The following is an 18503-nucleotide window of genomic DNA, read 5'->3' as shown; positions in this document are numbered from 1 at the left end:
ACAGGGAGCTAAAGAGATTGAACTGACGTCTTAACATATTATTGACATTGTGTGTTTGTTACTATTTGTTATTTATTGTATACAGTGTGAGCTCCGAGAATAGTTTGAAGTATTTTCAATAAAGGTAAGATTATTACAAAAATCCCTTTTAAATTAAGGTAATTAACTACTGAATATATATATATATAAATAGCTTAGAAAAATATTAAATCAATCATTGTTACTAGGGTCCAAATATATATAGTTTGACCTACTTTTAGGGATTGTGTTTTTCTCAAGTTCAAAAGCATTGATTTTTATTTTTGAGGACTTGCTTGTCACTCAACAAATACAGATTTTATGTTTCTGTCTTTCTCAAAACGCACAATTAATTATAAATAATCTTTTCAAATTGAATATTTTTTTGCTCTTGTTCCTCATTCATAAATTGGCAAATTGACATTACATTTTAGTATGTATTCCATGATACAAAAAATCCTTCATGACGCACAAATATGATGGGAATGATTCTAATAATACGTACACGTCTTTCAAAAGGACAGAGCTTCCATATTTCTTATAGCAATGCCCCCAGAGAGAAATACCATCTTGTTTGATGGATACTCTATAGTAGTAGGAATTGTTGGAAGGTGGTGCTCCAATCCTTTGAGTCTCATAGTCTCCAACATATTCCCAATCTAAAAGACACGTCGATATGGAAACTGTAAGATACAAAATATATAATTATTGTACATGATTATGCTAACTGCGATTCTACTTGCATTGATATTATTTGCATAATTCACTATTATATGAACCTGAGTAATTTGAACCCTATAAAAGAAGTTCATGTAATGACTTATAAAATTATATGATTATTATTAATACATGTTCTATATTATCGATCCGTCATATTATATTAAAAAAATGTACATGGAAGAGGACTTTGCGGTGAATATTAATTCTAAGTATGTATTGCCTGCTAAAAAAGAAAGCCCAGGGAGAGAAGAAATACATTCTTCTTCCTTCAACTCTGGGCTTGTACTTGTACCACAATGTCAAGAAAAGGCGAGTGGTGAAGAGAAAGAAGGGAGGAGGAAGTGAAGGAGAGCATTCCAGCCCCGGTCTTAGTGCGTTCAATTTCAAAGTGAAGATTGTCGTTGCAACATCGATACAGAATTCATATTATACATATATGAATATATTGTCATTACGTCATTGCCTCTCAACCAAAGAAGAACTGCAGTCATATAACATTACAAAAGTGTCAAACTCTGATAGTAGATTCTAATTTATACCATAGTAATCACCATATAAAGTATCAGTAGGGATAAAAAGAGTTTGATAGGTAAGTCTGTTCCTTAATATTTTAGTACATACATAATATGATATTAACAAGGATGTTAAGATATTTGTACATATAATTAACTAATATTGCTTAATTCAGTGCAACATTACATAATTATAAATCCTGCCATAATTTCGTAAGTCACGGGAACGAGAAAGCAGGACTGCACGTGCTTGCTTTTACCGTAAAGGGAGTGTGCGAGTAAAGAAGAAGGGAGGGGACGCCTGTAGAAGAAGAAATTCTACTAAAACCCTACTCAAAATATTATGAACGCCTATCAGTGATATTTGATCCAAATGAGCGTACTGTGTATGTCTGGATTTAATGTATTCATTTTAATTATATTGATTGTTCGGTAAAATGACGTATCAATGTCTCCAGCCTTCTTCAGCTTGCTAGCTAGCTCGCAATCGTAAACTCTCCTTCCTTCCGCACTCCCTTTCTGTGTATGTGGACAAGGAGTAGACTCTATGCAAACATGCATTTCCTTGCATGTATTTCAGCTTAAACTATATTATATTCTACAATATACTTCACCCTCGACTCCTTGTAATTAAAAAAAAACAAAAAACTTTATTGACCCAGATACTTGACTATAAAACTCTACAAAATACCTAAATATGAATGCAATCTAATCCATAATTCAACGGGCTTTCATTTAATTATAGTGCCGTTCTTCGGAGAGTAAAGAAATAATATATAGAACATGCCTTTTGATTCGAAAAGCTGGACGTATCCTTCTGCAGAAGGTCTCTATGACCCAGCTTTAGAAAAGGATGCTTGTGGAGTGGGATTCATTGTAAATATCGATGGAAGAACCTCACATGATATTTTCGAAGATGCTGCGGAGCTTTCTCGGAGAATGGAGCATCGAGGAGCATGTTCTGCAGATAATGACTCTGGTGATGGTGCAGGGGTTTTAATTGCAATTCCCAAGGACTATTATCAAAAGAAATTAAGGTACACAAACTGCTTTTAAGAGTGATTTATAAATTTATCGTTCATTTTTTTTTTTTAGTGAAGTGAATGTTCAACTTCCTCGTCTTTATGCTACTGGAATCATATTTTGTGATGAATCCGATGAATCTGACGTAAAAAAGGACTTTGAGAAACATGCCGAATCCTTGAAAGGAAATCTCCGAGTGATTCATTGGCGAGAAGTACCCAAAGACTCAAACAGTCTCGGATCTGTTGCTAGGGCTAGTGAGCCGAAATTACTTCAAGTCTTTGTGACATCAGAGGAAGAGGGCATTGAGAACAAGTGCTTTGATAAATACATTTACATCCTTCGAAAAACGGCAACTCATTACATCCCGGCTTGCAAGGACTCAAGAAAAAGATTTTATATTTGTTCTTTATCTAGAACTGCGATCGTTTATAAAGGACAATTCAATCCATGTCAAATATGGAATTATTTTACTGATTTGATGGACCCTGAATTTGAGTCCCATTTGCTTATCGTTCACACTCGCTTTAGTACTAATACTTTTCCATCATGGGAGAGAGCTCATCCTAATCGAGTACTGGCTCATAATGGGGAAATCAATACTCTTCGAGGAAATGTTAACCTCATGGAGGCTCGTGAGGGTGTCATGGTGTCTCCAGATTTCGAGGATTTATCTACCCTCTATCCCATTGTAGAGCCAGACATGTCTGATTCGGGATGTCTTGATAATGTAGTTGAATTCCTAGTCCACGTGGGTGATCGAAGTCTTCCTGAAGCAATGATGACTCTTGTACCAGAGGCTTGGCAGAATGACGACCAAATGCCTTCAAATAAAAAGGACTTTTATCATTGGGCCTCATTTTATATGGAGCCCTGGGACGGTCCTGCCCTTTTAACATTCACTGATGGTAGATACGTAGGTGCAATTCTGGATAGAAATGGCCTCAGACCCTCTCGATATTACATTACGAAAAATAATCGTATGATTATGGCTTCAGAAGTAGGAGTTATTGACATAGATCCGACTCAAATAATCAAAAAAGGACGACTCCAGCCTGGTAAAATCCTTCTTGTCGATACAGATGTACAAAAAGTAATTGATGATCATGAACTCAAGTCCAGTATAGCTAGCTCTCGTCCTCATGGAGATTTTTTGAATAAGTCGATAGATTTGAAGATTATAAAAGAAGCAGGGAGTGAGTACGCTGCAGAGATCTCATCCCTTCCAAGGAGACGCCCCATTAATCTTCATGAAAACGATTTTAACAACAATTTTGATTATGGAGAGGAGAACATCCTGGAAAAATTATGGCGAGGTGATCGGCGATTACCTATTTTTGGATACAATATCGAAACACTTGAAATGCTGATGTTACCTATGTTTAAAACAAAGAAGGAAGCTCTTGGATCCATGGGAAATGACACGCCTCTTGCTTGCCTCTCAGAGATGCAACCCTTGATCTATGAATATTTCAAACAACTTTTTGCACAAGTCACAAACCCACCCATTGACCCTTTCAGAGAAAAAATAGTCATGTCGCTTGAATGTCCCATTGGACCTGAGGGAAACATTCTAAATCCCGGGGATTGTACTCGTCTCTGGTTAAAAAATCCTATCCTATCTGTAAATGACTTGGAACATCTGAAGAGAACCAGCATTTTGGGTTGGAAGTCGAGAGTAATTGACATTACATATCTTAGCGATGATCAAATTAGCCTTTCGGACATAGTATCCAACATTTGCAATAGAGCAGAGGAGGCTGTGAAAAAGGAAGGCGTTCAGTTACTTATTTTATCGGACAGAAATGTGGGAGTGAATCGAATTCCAGTCAGTGCAGCTTTAGCATCTGGAGCAGTGCATCATCATCTCATTGCAACAAGACTAAGGAGTAAATGTGCCATAATTGTAGAATCTGGAGAAGCAAGGGAAGTGCATCATTTATGTGTACTTATTGGTTTTGGTACAGATGCAATTTGTCCCTACATGGTTCTTGAAATTGCTGCAATGCTCAAGGATGAGGGGGTAGTTGAGATTTCTGAGGAGGAAGCTTTTCAGAACTATGTTGCGGCTGTGGATCGAGGTATTTCAAAAGTCATGGCAAAGATGGGAATATCCACGATGCAATCATACAAGGGAGCTCAAATATTTGAGGCATTAGGTACAATATCAGGGACGTCTGCAAGATTATATATTTTTTTTTAGAGGGGTTGGTTTTTGGAATTTTTTGAAAAAAAATAAATAATATTAAATTTTTTTCGAAAAAAATTTCAAAAATCCATAGCTATTCACAACAAATTGAATTTTTTGGAAAAAAATTTTCAAAAATCCGGAGCTGTTGTCAGAAAATAAAATTTTTTGGAAAAAATCAACAGCTGTTCACAAAAGTTTTTATTTTTTCGAGAAAAAAAATTACACGTATTTTAGCATAAATTTTTTTCATTCTGACCAAAAAAAAAAAATCAAGTAAAAATCCCTCTAGCCTACCCTATGTGGACGCCCCTGAATAATAAGAATAGCAGGCATAGGGATTCATTCACATTTTTTTTTTTTGTTACAGGCATATCCACTGAAGTGGTGGACAAGTGTTTCCGTGGAGCACCTACGAGAATAGGAGGTGTCACTTTTGACACTCTTTCCAATGAGGCATCCCAAAGACACTTTCTTACATTCCATTCAAATTTGGATTCACGAGTTCTTCGAAATCCAGGATTTTTCCACTGGAGATCCGGAGGAGAAGAGCATATTAATGATCCTGCAAGTATTGCATTTCTTCAGGAGGCCACAAAATATGAAAATAAAAATGCGTATCAAAAGTATGTGGATGCTACGATGGAAACGATAAAGAAATGCTCTATCCGTGGTCAATTTGAAATAGATTTTTCGAAAGGAACTCCTGTTGATGTTTCAGAAGTGGAGCCTGCATCGAATATCGTTAAACGTTTTGTAACAGGAGCGATGTCGTTTGGATCCATCAGTGCTGAAGCACACGGTACATTGGCAGTGGCTATGAATAAATTGGGAGGTAAATCTAATACTGGAGAAGGAGGGGAGAATGAAGAGCGATATTTGAATGACACACGACGCTCAGCCATCAAGCAAGTCGCCTCTGGTAGATTTGGCGTATCTGCTTCATATTTGGCTCATGCTGATGAGCTCCAGATTAAAATGGCTCAAGGTGCAAAGCCAGGAGAGGGAGGTGAACTTCCAGGATATAAAGTTACAGTGGAAATTGCAAAAACTCGGCGCTCTGTTCCCGGTGTTGGCCTCATTTCTCCACCACCCCATCATGACATTTATTCAATTGAGGACTTGGCCCAGTTGATATATGACTTAAAGTGCATTAATCCTAAAGCGAGAATATCTGTGAAGCTGGTCTCAGAAGTAGGCGTGGGCGTGATTGCAGCAGGTGTTGCAAAAGGAAAAGCAGAACATATACTTATTTCTGGACATGATGGAGGAACTGGTGCTTCATCATGGACGGGTATCAAAGGAGCAGGTCTTCCCTGGGAACTAGGAATTGCTGAAACTCATCAAACACTTGTTATGAATAATTTGAGATCCCGAGTTGTACTTCAGACAGATGGGCAATTAAGAACGGGATTTGATGTGATGGTTGCTGGAATCCTAGGAGCGGATGAGTTTGGATTTTCAACAGCCCCTCTCATAGTCTTAGGTTGTACCATGATGAGAAAATGTCATTTGAATACATGTCCTGTTGGTATAGCTACACAGGATCCAATTCTACGCAAAAAGTTCGAAGGCCAACCAGAGCATGTTGTGAATTATTTTTTTCTGATTGCTGAGGAAATAAGAGAGTTTATGGCTAAATTAGGATGTACTAAATTTAATGATTTGATCGGACATACGGAATTTTTAAAGGTCACTGAAAACCCGATTCCATCTAAAACTCACCTTTTGAACTTTAACTCCTTACTTCACTCTGCAGAAAGTATGAGAATCCCTAAAAAACATGGAGGTTCTATACCTCAGGACTTTCAACTAAATCTGCGCCTCGACAATGAAGTTATTAAGGCATGTGACACCATCATCAATTCGGACAGCTTGAATCCAATATCTTTAGAATATCCCATAGTTAATACACAACGAACATTTGGCGCCACATTAAGCTATCATATTGCAATGAAGTACAATGAGTCTGGTTTACCTAGGGATAATATTATAAACATATCACTTCATGGATCTGGTGGTCAGAGTTTGGGAGCCTTTTTAGCAAAGGGAGTAAGCATAATTTTGGAAGGAGATTCAAATGATTATGTGGGTAAATGTCTTTCTGGAGGGCACATTACTGTTTTTCCACCAAAAAATTCTATGGAAAGTTTCAAGTCCGAAGAGAATATTATTGTTGGAAATGTATGTCTATATGGCGCAACGTCAGGACGAGCATTTTTCCGAGGGATTGCATCCGAAAGATTCTGTGTTCGAAATTCAGGAGCTGTTGCAGTAGTTGAGGGAGTAGGAGATCATGGTTGTGAATATATGACTGGTGGAAGAGTTATAATTTTGGGTACAACAGGACGAAATTTCGCTGCTGGAATGTCGGGTGGGATTGCTTATGTTGTAAAAAAGGGAAATGAAACATTTGAGACTAAGTGTAATATGGAAATGGTTGAGTTGGTTGAGCCAAAATCCATGGAAGATGAGGACAAATCATTTCTATTAAAAACACTGCAAGACTTTGTTGAGGCAACGGGCTCTGAGGTTGCAGCGGCAATTCTAAGTGGAAATCCCTTCGAGTCCTTTATTAAAGTGTATCCCAAGGAGTATAGACAAGCCATTGAGAATAAAAGGAGAGGAAGTAGTGTTGAGAAACAGAAGGAGGCGACAAAGCCGCCTTTAAATGAACACGAGGAAGAAATAATTAAAGATATAGAGGATTTGAGGATTGAGCCCAAAAAAAAGTGCCCTTGACAAAACAAAAGGATTCATGAAATATCCACGAGTTTATGACAACTATAGGGATCCAGAGTCACGAACTAAAGATTGGGATGAAATATATGACTTTCCAAAGGTTAGGAAGAGCTTAAAAGTTCAAGCAGCTCGATGTATGGACTGTGGAGTGCCTTTTTGCCATTCTAATAATCATGGATGTCCCTTGGGAAATGTTATACCTCGATTTAATGATCTAGTTTTCCATGATCAATGGAAAGAGGCTCTTAAAACCCTACTTCAAACAAACAACTTCCCAGAATTTACAGGAAGAGTCTGTCCGGCGCCATGCGAAGGCTCCTGTGTTCTGGGTATCAACTCACCTCCTGTCACCATAAAAAACATTGAATGTGCTATTATTGATAAAGCTTTTGAAAATGGGTGGATCAAGGCACAACCCCCCACTCAAAAGATCTTCCAAAACTATTGCCATCATTGGTAAGTAAAGTCTAGTATTCATTTTACACAATTATATTCTTGTTATAATTATTTCTATGTATTTTAGGCTCTGGTCCCTCCGGACTTGCTGCAGCAGATCAATTAAATAAAGCTGGTCACAATGTAACTGTTTATGAAAGGAACAACCGAATCGGTGGTCTATTACAGTACGGAATTCCCTCTATGAAGCTATCAAAAGAAATTGTTCAAAGAAGAGTTGATCTTATGACAGAGGAGGGAATCAACTTCAAAGTGAATAGTACAATTAATGAGAGTAATATTCTGGAGTTAAAAAAAGAATATGATGCACTCCTCTTCTGTACTGGGTCAACTATCCCCAGAGATATTCCTATTCCAGGTTTGTGGTTGGGAAAAAAATAATAATAGTTCTAACTACTTTATTAATTATCCATTGAAATACTTCCAGGGCGTAAATCAACAGGAATACACTTCGCCATGGAGTTTCTTCAGAAACTTCAGCAAAAAAATCTAGGTGATGAAGTGAAAACGATTGATGCTAAGGATTTAGATGTCATTGTTATTGGAGGAGGTGACACGGGTAATGACTGCATCGCCTCTTCCTTGCGACAAGGAGCAAAATCAATTACAACTTTTGAAATTCTTCCACAACCTACTGAACTAAGAGGGGAGGATAATCCCTGGCCACAATTCCCTAGAATTTTTAAGGTATTTGATTATAAACTTACATACAAACGAAACAAATAATGAAAAGTACATTTATTGCAGGTGGATTATGGTCATCAAGAGGTCATTGTTAAAAATGGAAATGACCCCAGACGCTATAGTACCATGAGCAAGGAATTTCTAAGCGATGAAAATGGCCGTATTTCTGGAATACGAACAGTATGCGTTTCATGGGAAAAGGATGATAAGGGAAGATGGGTCATGTCTGAAGTTCCTGATTCTGAGAAACTATATCCTGCTCAGTTGGTTTTACTCTGTATGGGCTTTTTAGGACCAGATAAAAAAGTATTGGACTACCTGAATATAGAGTTGGATCCCCGAGGGAACATTCAGACGAAGGACTACGCCGTGGGGAATGGGATATTTGCTGCAGGAGATTGTCGTCGAGGACAGTCTTTGGTGGTATGGGCAATCACTGAGGGAAGACAGGCAGCAAGGAAGTTGGATGAATATTTGATTGGATCCGGGGTTTCTCAGCTTCCAATCGTTGGAGGGGTCATTGTACCTCCTGTCTGAATTTAAATTTTTGGATTTGAAGAAGCATTTAATAGCCAATGATGTAGTAGAATTAGTTACAAGGATAGTATATACTTATAATGTTTGTTTGCATATCACATTATTAGAAAATACAAAACATTCAAAACACTCCCCTGACTGTCACCATGAATCACCTCAAACAAACAAACAAAACCAAAAAAATATGTACTACTAAGAAATTGCTGAGGAACGCAGTAACTCATTTTTTTTTTAAATTTAAGTTTCGTTTATTGTTGAAAGTGACTTCAACTTTTATAAAAGTTTATTTTATTATATACGTATCTATAAACCTACTACTTATTTTTATCCATTAGATTAGTGCCATATCCTATACATATACTCATTATACCTGATATGACCACATGAAGAAAGGTAGAAAATGAATCAGTAATATTTTTAAAATGTAACAGTAATAATAGAAACACGCACACACAAAGCAAAGTGTTGTTGTACTTGTTGTAATAATATTGATACTATGATTCTGTCTGTGTCTGTAAAGTTCATCCCTCCAAGTAAAGTTGTAATAAACTATAGATTTATTTATATATATATTTATTTATGAATGACTCATTATTAGGCTTTCATCATCTCATCATGTTTCTGTGCTTTTCAAATGTATCTATATAGAGGCAAAGGTCTCGTATGTATTATCTTAAGAGTTTATTTATTATTGATATTTTTGATTAGCATTTATTGATAATTAAGTAATTCATAGTCGTTGATAGTTATTAATAAAATATTGATACAGATTTGAGGCTTGCTCATTTTTTATTTATTTTTACTATAAATGTTCATAGTAAATTAATTAATTAATTATGAGTGTTGAGACTTTGTCCAGGACATGATTCGTTGCCTGACTTGTATCTTGCAACCTTTCTCCCAACAACAAAATAAAAAAGGCCAAAAATCAATAAAAAGGCCAAACTTTCCTAATTAAAGAATTATTATTCAATGACTGATGGAAATTATTCAAAACGAATCAAGAGTTCAATCAATCAACGTCTGCAATACTGATTAAAAGGAAATATGCAGGAAAATCGACAACTGACAACCAAAACTGGTATGAAATAAATATAGAAAGTTTGGGGTCTAGTAAGATTACAAAACAGCTTTTAATGATCCTTTGTTCATATTTTTCTAGGGAAAAACTACCAGCCAAAACCTTCCTTCATTAAGCTCTCTTTTTGGAAGTAAAATATGCATATGGATCATTTTAAGATTAATAGAAATATTTCTATTAACCTGAGGTCATTCCACGTCAAATATACAGACTTTTTGTGCAATTTACGACATGATCATCACAGCTGGATTTTCTATATTAAATAAAAGAGTGTATTAAATATTAGGGTTATTTGACTCACCTGGGCATTTTAGGCCCGCTCTAAGTTGGGTCTAATGCGTAGGACTGGTGTTGTTTAGAAGGCTATAATTCCGCTCGAAATGACGGTATTTTAACAAAAGTTACGTCAAAAAATGCTCAAGAACACAAACTGTAACTTATATTCAATCATAATCTTATTTAATAAAAAATAAAATTTTGGCGCTTTGGTTCAACATTCAAAATTACCCCCAACCATACAGTAAAACCGATTTTGTTTTAATTTTGGTATAACATGTCTCAGTATATGTTTTCAAGCATATCCAAAATTCAGAGTGGAATCTTAATTGGATCACTTCCAAAAAGGGCATTATCTAATTGAGTATGTAGAGCCGCTATTACTATTCTATATTTAAACTTGGATTTTATATAATATATATACTTTCTGTTGATTAAAAAAATAAATAAGGATTCTTCTTTAAGTATACTATAATTGAAAATTCGAATTAAGATATTGCTTTTTTCTTGAAATAAAATAAAACATGGGAAATCTTCGTATTATAAAATTGATAATGATTCCGTTTTTTTTTTAAATCTTTAAAAAACTGTAAGCTAATAATGTAAGGAAGTCTTTAAATACAAATAAGCTAAATATTTTTTACAAAAGTTATCAATTTTGTTAGTGAAAAAGTCTGAAACCCCCACTAGACCCCAGACATGAGGTCAAAAAGTCATTTTTTATTCTTTATATGAAATGTTCTAGATTATTTTTAATTAAATATAAATGCTGCCTAGTGGAAATTGATAGCCAAGATATGTGATGCTAACATGAAAACAGGTAAAATAAAGCCATTTACTCCACTTCATCTCATTTAAGAATTATTATTCAATAACTGTTGGGAATTTGGTCATATCTTAACAAGAGATAATTAAAGTTCCACCAATCAACATTCAGAACATTTATTAGAGTGAAATACGCAGAAAAATTCACAACTGACAACCAAATACAGTGAAAAAAAAAAATCAGTTAGATTGCTGTTTGAAGCAGTGGAGCATAATTTAAAATGTAGATCGAATTTTACTACAAGACAGGTCCAGACCGAAATAATTATGTCAGTCAAAGGAACTCTAGGCAAGGCAAGGAATGTAGGAATTAGTAGTTCTTAATTCTGATTGGCTTAAAATTAGAAGCTGCTACATGGTCCTCCAGCTAGGCACACAACCAGTGTGTGTGTGGGGGGGGGGAGTGAAGGGGGAGTCTCCCCCTAGTGAAAAGAGAAGAATAAGGGCAACTACGTTAGGAACATATTCCTCCCTGTGTTTTAGATTGAATTGTTTATTTTCCCCTTGACCGCTCTTTCCATAGAGTCCTTTAGGTCAGTCAAAAGTTATAACGAGCTCAGACTATGATTTGCAGACTAAAACTATTAATTATGTATTATATGAAGTGTACAAGTTGTAACTGATTGTACAACTTTTAATTTATTGTACAATTTACAATTTCTATGTCTAATGATGCTTTGTTTAACCATATTATCAGTCATTTAAAATAACAACTATCGAAAAAAAATTCCACAGCCGTTCACAAAAAGATAAAAAAATTCACAGAGTTAACAAAAAAATAATTTTTTTGTGAAAAAAAAAAAAAAATCAAATATTAAATATCTTGGAGACCAATTTCAAAAATCTATAGCTATGGACAAAAATTAAATTTTAAGGAAAATTTTTAGGATAAATAAATGAAGAATGAAATAAATTTCAAAAAACAGAAAAAAAAGAAGGCATCTGTAGCAGGTTAGTTTTTTTTTTTGCTTTTTACTTGAAAATTAATTATTTACGAAAGATTTAATATTTGAAATTTGATTTAATTTGTCAAATTTAGTCCTAAAAAATTTAATTTTCCAAATTTTTTTTCCAAAAAAAATAATTTTCTGTCAATAGCTATAGATTTTTGAAATTTATCTCCTAAGAAAATTAATATTTGATTTCAAAAAATTTTACATATGAAATTTATCTCCTAAAAAAGTTAATATTTGATTTTTAGTTTCAAAAAATTTTATATAAGAAATTTATTTTTTGAAATTTTCTTCTACAAAAATTTAATATTTGAATTATTCTTTGCGCAAAGTTCAATTTGAAATCTAATTTTTGGATTTTTTTCCGCAAAATTTTAATTTTTGGATTTTTTTTCAAAAAATTACTAAAACCAAGCCAAACAATTATAGTCCTGCGGACGCCTTAGGGTGCATTGAAATTTTAAAATGTTTTGAAAGGAGATCTAACAGAAAAAACGCTGGCCTAGAAATCTCTTTACCATTTAATAAAAATAATTAAACTTTAAGATCATGTATATATATTAAGAAGGCACAATAATAAATTAAATCATAGGAGAGTCACGTTATAAAGGATTATACTGATACGATAATTGAGACACTGTTACTCCATACCAAAATATATATTTACAGCAAGTATATATTGTACACGTCTATTGATTAATTTATATATTAATATGATTTATCATTTATCACGCTGTGTACGTTCACAGTACAAGTTGGGATTTTGTGAGTGGAAAGTCGTAATCTGTTCATAGGTAATTTCAAGGAATTGATTATTTTGTATGAACAAACAATGAGATAGAAAGTTGTAAATCTAGAATTGACATTATCTGAGTGGGAAAGATGGTTGTATGATAGGTAGGGCTGGGCATTGAGAGAGTGTATGTAAAAAGCAGGAGCGAGCCGTATGGTACTATTGAGTAAAAGTTATTTTATTGTACAAACTTAAAGGTACTCGGCAATCAATAGATTATTTGAAGAGATGTTAGCACAACAATAATTCGAGAAAGAATGAATGAATAAGAAAAAAGGAAGATTCTACTAACTGTTTTCCTTTTCTAATCTCAAAACATTAATTTATTTCACCAAACAGACCAGCTTTGAATTGATAGGACTACGAGAGAGAAAGACTGGAGATATAGTTGAGTCAGCTGTTGATTGTAGTCCTTTTACTTTAATGCTCGATTATATATAATAACAATAACTAAAGATGGTTGTAAGAGGGCGAGGAGAAGGCGGGAGCGAGATATATGGTGTGACTGAATTAGACCCTTGTTAGTATCAGTTGCCTGTTATAGGATTATAGGATGCTATTGGGGAGGGGTTAATTAATTACTCCTATAAAGAGGAGAGCCTTCTACATTTAAAATGGTGTTCAGTAATAAGATTGTGGTAAAAAGGTTGCCGACAACGACATTGGGATAATATCGCTGAGGGGTAAAATCGTTGTGGTTATTATCAATGTAAGACAAAATCGTTGTGGATAATATCATCGTGAAAGAATTTTATTGTAAGAAATATGATTGTTAGTAATTCTATTGCAAGGAAATATCATCGTGTGCAATTTCGTTTCAATTTATATTATCGTCGGACGATAAAACAAATGAATGATGAAGAAACATGCCAGGATATAACCCTTCTAACATGCTATAATACACACTGACCCAAAGGTTGTATAGTTGAACTGCTGGGCCCCAAGGGAAATCAATAAACGCAAAATAATAAATAAACATAATTTGTGGACTCCAGTCAAAAACTGTCTCAATTTTGTCTCCAGTTCTTCTATCTAGTAGATAAAAGTCCCATTGTCACAAATGATGGAGGCCTTCAAGGAATCGATGCTGTTCTTTGAATTGGCAGAACCCTTCCTATATAACTCCATGGGATTCATATAGGGGGAGTTCGAGGGTCAGGTGTGGGGGTGTCAAACAGATACTTTCTCTTCTTTAAACAAGTTTTAGGTCTTGCGGGCCTTGTGAAAGGGGTCGAGTCTTGTTGAAACAGGAACTTGACACCCTTGGCCTCAGCTTTCATCCAAGGTATCACTTGGTGAGTAGAAGTTCACAGTACCTGTCGGCACAAACCCTCTCTTTTGGCTCAAAGAAGATGGGGGGAATGCCATTGCTGTGGTTCCCAATGGCCTTATTGGTCATGATGCTGGCCGGAAACTTGGTTTTAAAGACGTGGGGAAAATTAGTTCTCTCTGTGGCCAACCATCTGTCGTACTGGATGCGGTGGGATCTGTCGACGGTCCATTGTTTCCCATCAGAATAAAGGATAATTCGGTTACCATAGGAATTCAAATCGTTAAGAAATTTTATTCCGTGGGCAGCCTGGTTACCTTCAATTTGTCTGTAAGGATTTATCATTTGTAGAAGCGACATGACTTCATCTTCAGGTCAGTGTTTATCGCACAGGAAATTGTTGCACGGCTTACTTGGCATTTTTTAGCAAGATTGTTAATCAAAGTCGCAGGAGATGTCTTCACGGACCGTTTAGGCCTACAAGTAATCTGGGAGTACGACTTTTATCACTCCAATACTTCTGAACTTGTCTCTTATTTGCCTTCTCCTTCTTCCAGCGGTTGTAGACGTCGTAGAGTGTGCTCTTTGGATACCTAAGCATTTTCTTGATGTACGTTGGGCTGTGTTCTGTGCAAGCCAATTCAATGACAGTGTTCATGCAGGCATCCTACATCCTAAATACTTGTTTTGAATTAAAAGTTGCGCAATTAACTTAAAGTCAACGCTCAACCTCTCACTTTAAAATTGAAATAATCGAGTTAAATGTTTTCTTTATGGTTCCGGATGTATTTAAAGATGGTTTGGATTAGCCTGAGCACATTGTATTTAATATGTTTGACATGGACTAGAAATAAGATTATTTTTTTTGGGAGAAGTGTTGTGTTCCTATACTTTTGACCAATTTTTTTAACATTTGTTGACTGACAGAGTGTAAATTGATTTTTTTTGGATGACCTATATTTTCAATAAAAAGCATGATTTGATTTGTTTCATTTTTTGTCATAAAAAAAGTTAACTATTTGACAAACAAAAATTTCATTTTTTTTTTAAATCTGGTGTAATTTTGATAAAAAAATATTTTATCTAAATAAATATTAGCAATTTTGAGAGATCATTCATTAGCACAAGTTATATATTTATTTATTAATGATGGTTCTATAAAAACATTTACTCTCTAAAAATAGCAAAATTTACCCTTGGTTGACTCCTGCTGTAAAGGAAAACAGAATGGCAATGGTATCATCCCCAAGGGAGACATGTCACAGTACTACGTCTACTTATTTTTATCATTTTCTTTCTGCGTGAATAAATATTGTATATGCATTGGTGTTTTGAATGACATTGTCTTTCAAATTAGAATAATACATATTTTGTCTGATTTAAATGTACTCCATGTCTCAAAAATGCTTTTTCCCAAGCCTTTGCTAAGCATAAATAAATACTGAAAGAGTAGAAGTGAAGAATATAATTTTTTGACATCTGAATCAAAAACTTCAAAGTCTAGAATTCAACCAATGACATTTTGTACCTCTTTTGATCATACATACCGGAATGGGGCAATGAGTAGAATTGGAAATGAGATGACCTCCCAGTAGTGTTGTATTGGTCCTTATCTATTCGGCCCAGTCCAGTCCTAAGACCGCTCCAATCGGTCCTTAGGACTGTCAGTCTTTGAAATTTTTCCTAAAAATGTCCATGGTGTATTAAGCCAAATATGACATATGAGATATGAATTCAGAGCATTGCACATATTTTGGAATAAATATTCATGTTGTTTATAACACAAAATAATACAGACATGTTATAATTTTAGTTAGTTATATAATTTATTATATCCTATTTGAGAATAATTAAAAATATGAAAGCAACGCAAGGATGTATCGAGGGATCAATTTTACCTTCTTTAAGAACTGACAAGTGGCATTGGACTGGATGTGGCCGTACTGGACAGCGGTCTTAAATAAGGACCGAAACAACACTACCTCCCAGTGGGCTAAAATAAAGAAACCAAAAAATGGCAGAATATTATTATTATTTCACCAAATTTAACTAACTCGTCTATATTATTTAGACATATCATTAAAATTTGTAAATTCTAAGAATTTGTAGCCCCTAAAATATTTTGTACCCTTATTTATTTCCTTCTCCCTTGTCACAGTTGATTGTAGCTTATCTACTCCAAAACATTCTTCAAATTATCAGGGTTACCATGTTGAGTTTTGGTTTCTTTTTTTTAACATGCCCAATTTACACTGAATTTTCATCACTGCTCATGTGAGTGCACATAAAAGACGGAGTGTAATACTCAAGATTTCTAGTGAAGTTATAAGGAATGATGTAAACAGTATGATAATGGAAGGGTATTTTTGTAGTTGCAACCTAAAAAGTACTCATCACATCATATTTATAAAAAAAATGATTTAAGTATTGAGTGGTTACGTGTGAGTGTTCTCATGAAAAACAGAGAGTAGAACTGAAGATTTGTTAAAGCTTTTATTATATATTATTAGTGATGTCCAAATAATACATAAAAATGTAGCTAAATATGCAAATAGAAATGCAGAAAAAGGCCAAAAATGCAAATAAACATTTTTAAATAGTTAAAAAACAAATAATATAATTAAATTTTCTCAATAAAGCAGATCCTTGCTCCATTGAATTATCATCTGGTCCCTCACATGGTCCATTGAAAACACTGAAGGCCCTCTCACAGTCCACGGATGTCGTGGGGAACAGTTGAAGCTTGCTTCGGTGTTGCTATTCTCGCCTAAGAGCACTGAACCAATAAGATTCATCTTCTCAAATGCTGGATTTATTTTCTGTATGCCCCAAAGTTTGTGGGCAAGCTTTGGGATTCAAGTGGTAGGTGTACATCTCTTTCAGACCTTCCTCCCCCCTGAACACAGTAGGAAAACCCGTCTGTGAGAAGCCTTATCGTAGTTTAATTCGGTTCCAAGAAGCTCAAACAGAGAAAAGTTTTTGCACGTGCGGTTGTTAGTGGTGCCTAAATTGACATCGTTGATCAAGTATGGCCTTTCTAGGTATGCACCATCCAAAGATCCTGCCAGCACTACACACATGGCCCTACTCAGGCTGACCGTGATTTCATCAATTGAGATAAACAATAACTTATCCTTATGTTTCTCTTTGATTTGCACACTACCTCCTTGCTTGTTTTCTCCATTGTCCTGGTCATGGTGGTGCTGCTAGGCATCTTCCTCTTAGAGTACTTCTCCAAGAAATCTTTGAGCTCCATGTTGTTGATCTTGTCAAGGAGGATATTAGCAGAGACCAAGGTTTTCACTAGGTTAGTATTGAAGACGCCATCGCAGTTATGGTTGGAAAGGATGACGTAGAGCCCCTTCTGTGTAGCTTTTCTCCCATTTTGTTTAAATCTACATTCTTTTTGTGCCTGGCACACTGAACATGCTGTTCTATAATAGAATTCCTGTTGGCTTTCGCTCTAAAGTTGTAAAGCTTGCATAGAAAATACTTTTTTTTGAGTCACATAAGTCCAAATCTTGTTGCCACCAGGCTCGTTAATGAGCACTGAGGGGTCCACTATCTTAGGCATTGTCTATTGAGGAAGATGTTCTTTAACTTCGAATAAATGTAAATATATTTAAAAGAAATTCTACTGAATGCCCGCTTATATTTATAGAGAAAAAATGGATTGTATAAAATCTAAATAGCTTTGGTGGAGAGATGGATCTAATAAATTTTTGACTATCCGTGTACTTTTCCCTCTAAAATTCATGGTGCCAATGGATTTATCCTCTCCTCTTCTTCTCTTTCTCCTCCAATACTCGCACTCAATCCTCGTTTTACTCTAATAACTGCATATTTTTTATCTAAAAATGGCGGGGGAAATACAAATAATGGTAAAAAATGCAAATAAAGGTCGAAAATGCAAATAAGAGCCCAAAATGAAAATAAATCTTATTTGCATAATTTGGGCATCCCCTATATATTATTAATGCAAAGTATGTCTGTTAGTAGACCCCTTATTGTTCTGGGTAATGTGGGGAACTACTGCTAGAAAATTAAGTAAGAGTAAAATTAGGGCTGAATATAGTATGCTTACCTTTTATGAAATGTCAATTTTCAAATTTCAGCAAAGATTGATAAAATAAGTAGTACTCAAGGGGGCAAAAAATGGGAGAAAAAACAACAATTTTGATATACTTCTATGCCTCAACCAAATTAATACCAATGAAATGAATTTCAGATGGAGTAAATGTAGTACTATTATTAATGTTGAAAATCTTGCTTAGAATTGGCCAGTTAAAAAAAAAGACCCGAAAATCAAGATGGTAACCCTGATAATTTGAAGATTGTTTCGGAGGAGGGAAAGAATAATGCTCATGACGTTTAATTAGATCAGCTACAGTCAGCTGTGACAAGGGAGGAAGGAGAAAAGGATAT

General features: G+C 35.0%; 2 protein-coding genes across 3 annotated transcripts in view; one reads left to right on the top strand and one right to left on the bottom strand.

Moving 5' to 3' along the window:
* LOC139907012 (uncharacterized) overlaps positions 1 to 18503 on the bottom strand; it is a 32614-nt gene that overhangs the window by 1343 nt on the left and 12768 nt on the right. For both annotated transcript variants that reach the window (XM_071892958.1, XM_071892959.1), the window contains exon 2: positions 524 to 701. In XM_071892958.1, the coding sequence (XP_071749059.1) occupies positions 524 to 701 (178 nt within the window). The remainder of the gene's footprint in view (positions 1 to 523; positions 702 to 18503) is intronic.
* LOC121128450 (uncharacterized) lies at positions 701 to 9650 on the top strand. The gene is given in 9 exon segments (XM_071892957.1): positions 701 to 1327; positions 1996 to 2287; positions 2346 to 4432; positions 4832 to 7190; positions 7192 to 7618; positions 7620 to 7659; positions 7727 to 8017; positions 8087 to 8346; positions 8407 to 9650. Coding segments are annotated over 8 exon segments (6192 nt in total). The 5' UTR covers positions 701 to 1327; positions 1996 to 2033; the 3' UTR covers positions 8881 to 9650.

Source organism: Lepeophtheirus salmonis, chromosome 13, assembly GCF_016086655.4.
Source record: "Lepeophtheirus salmonis chromosome 13, UVic_Lsal_1.4, whole genome shotgun sequence".
In the NCBI taxonomy this organism is placed as follows: domain Eukaryota; kingdom Metazoa; phylum Arthropoda; class Copepoda; order Siphonostomatoida; family Caligidae; genus Lepeophtheirus; species Lepeophtheirus salmonis.
The sequence above is the reverse complement of the archived record's forward strand: the minus strand, read 5'-3'. Positions and strand labels throughout refer to the sequence as shown.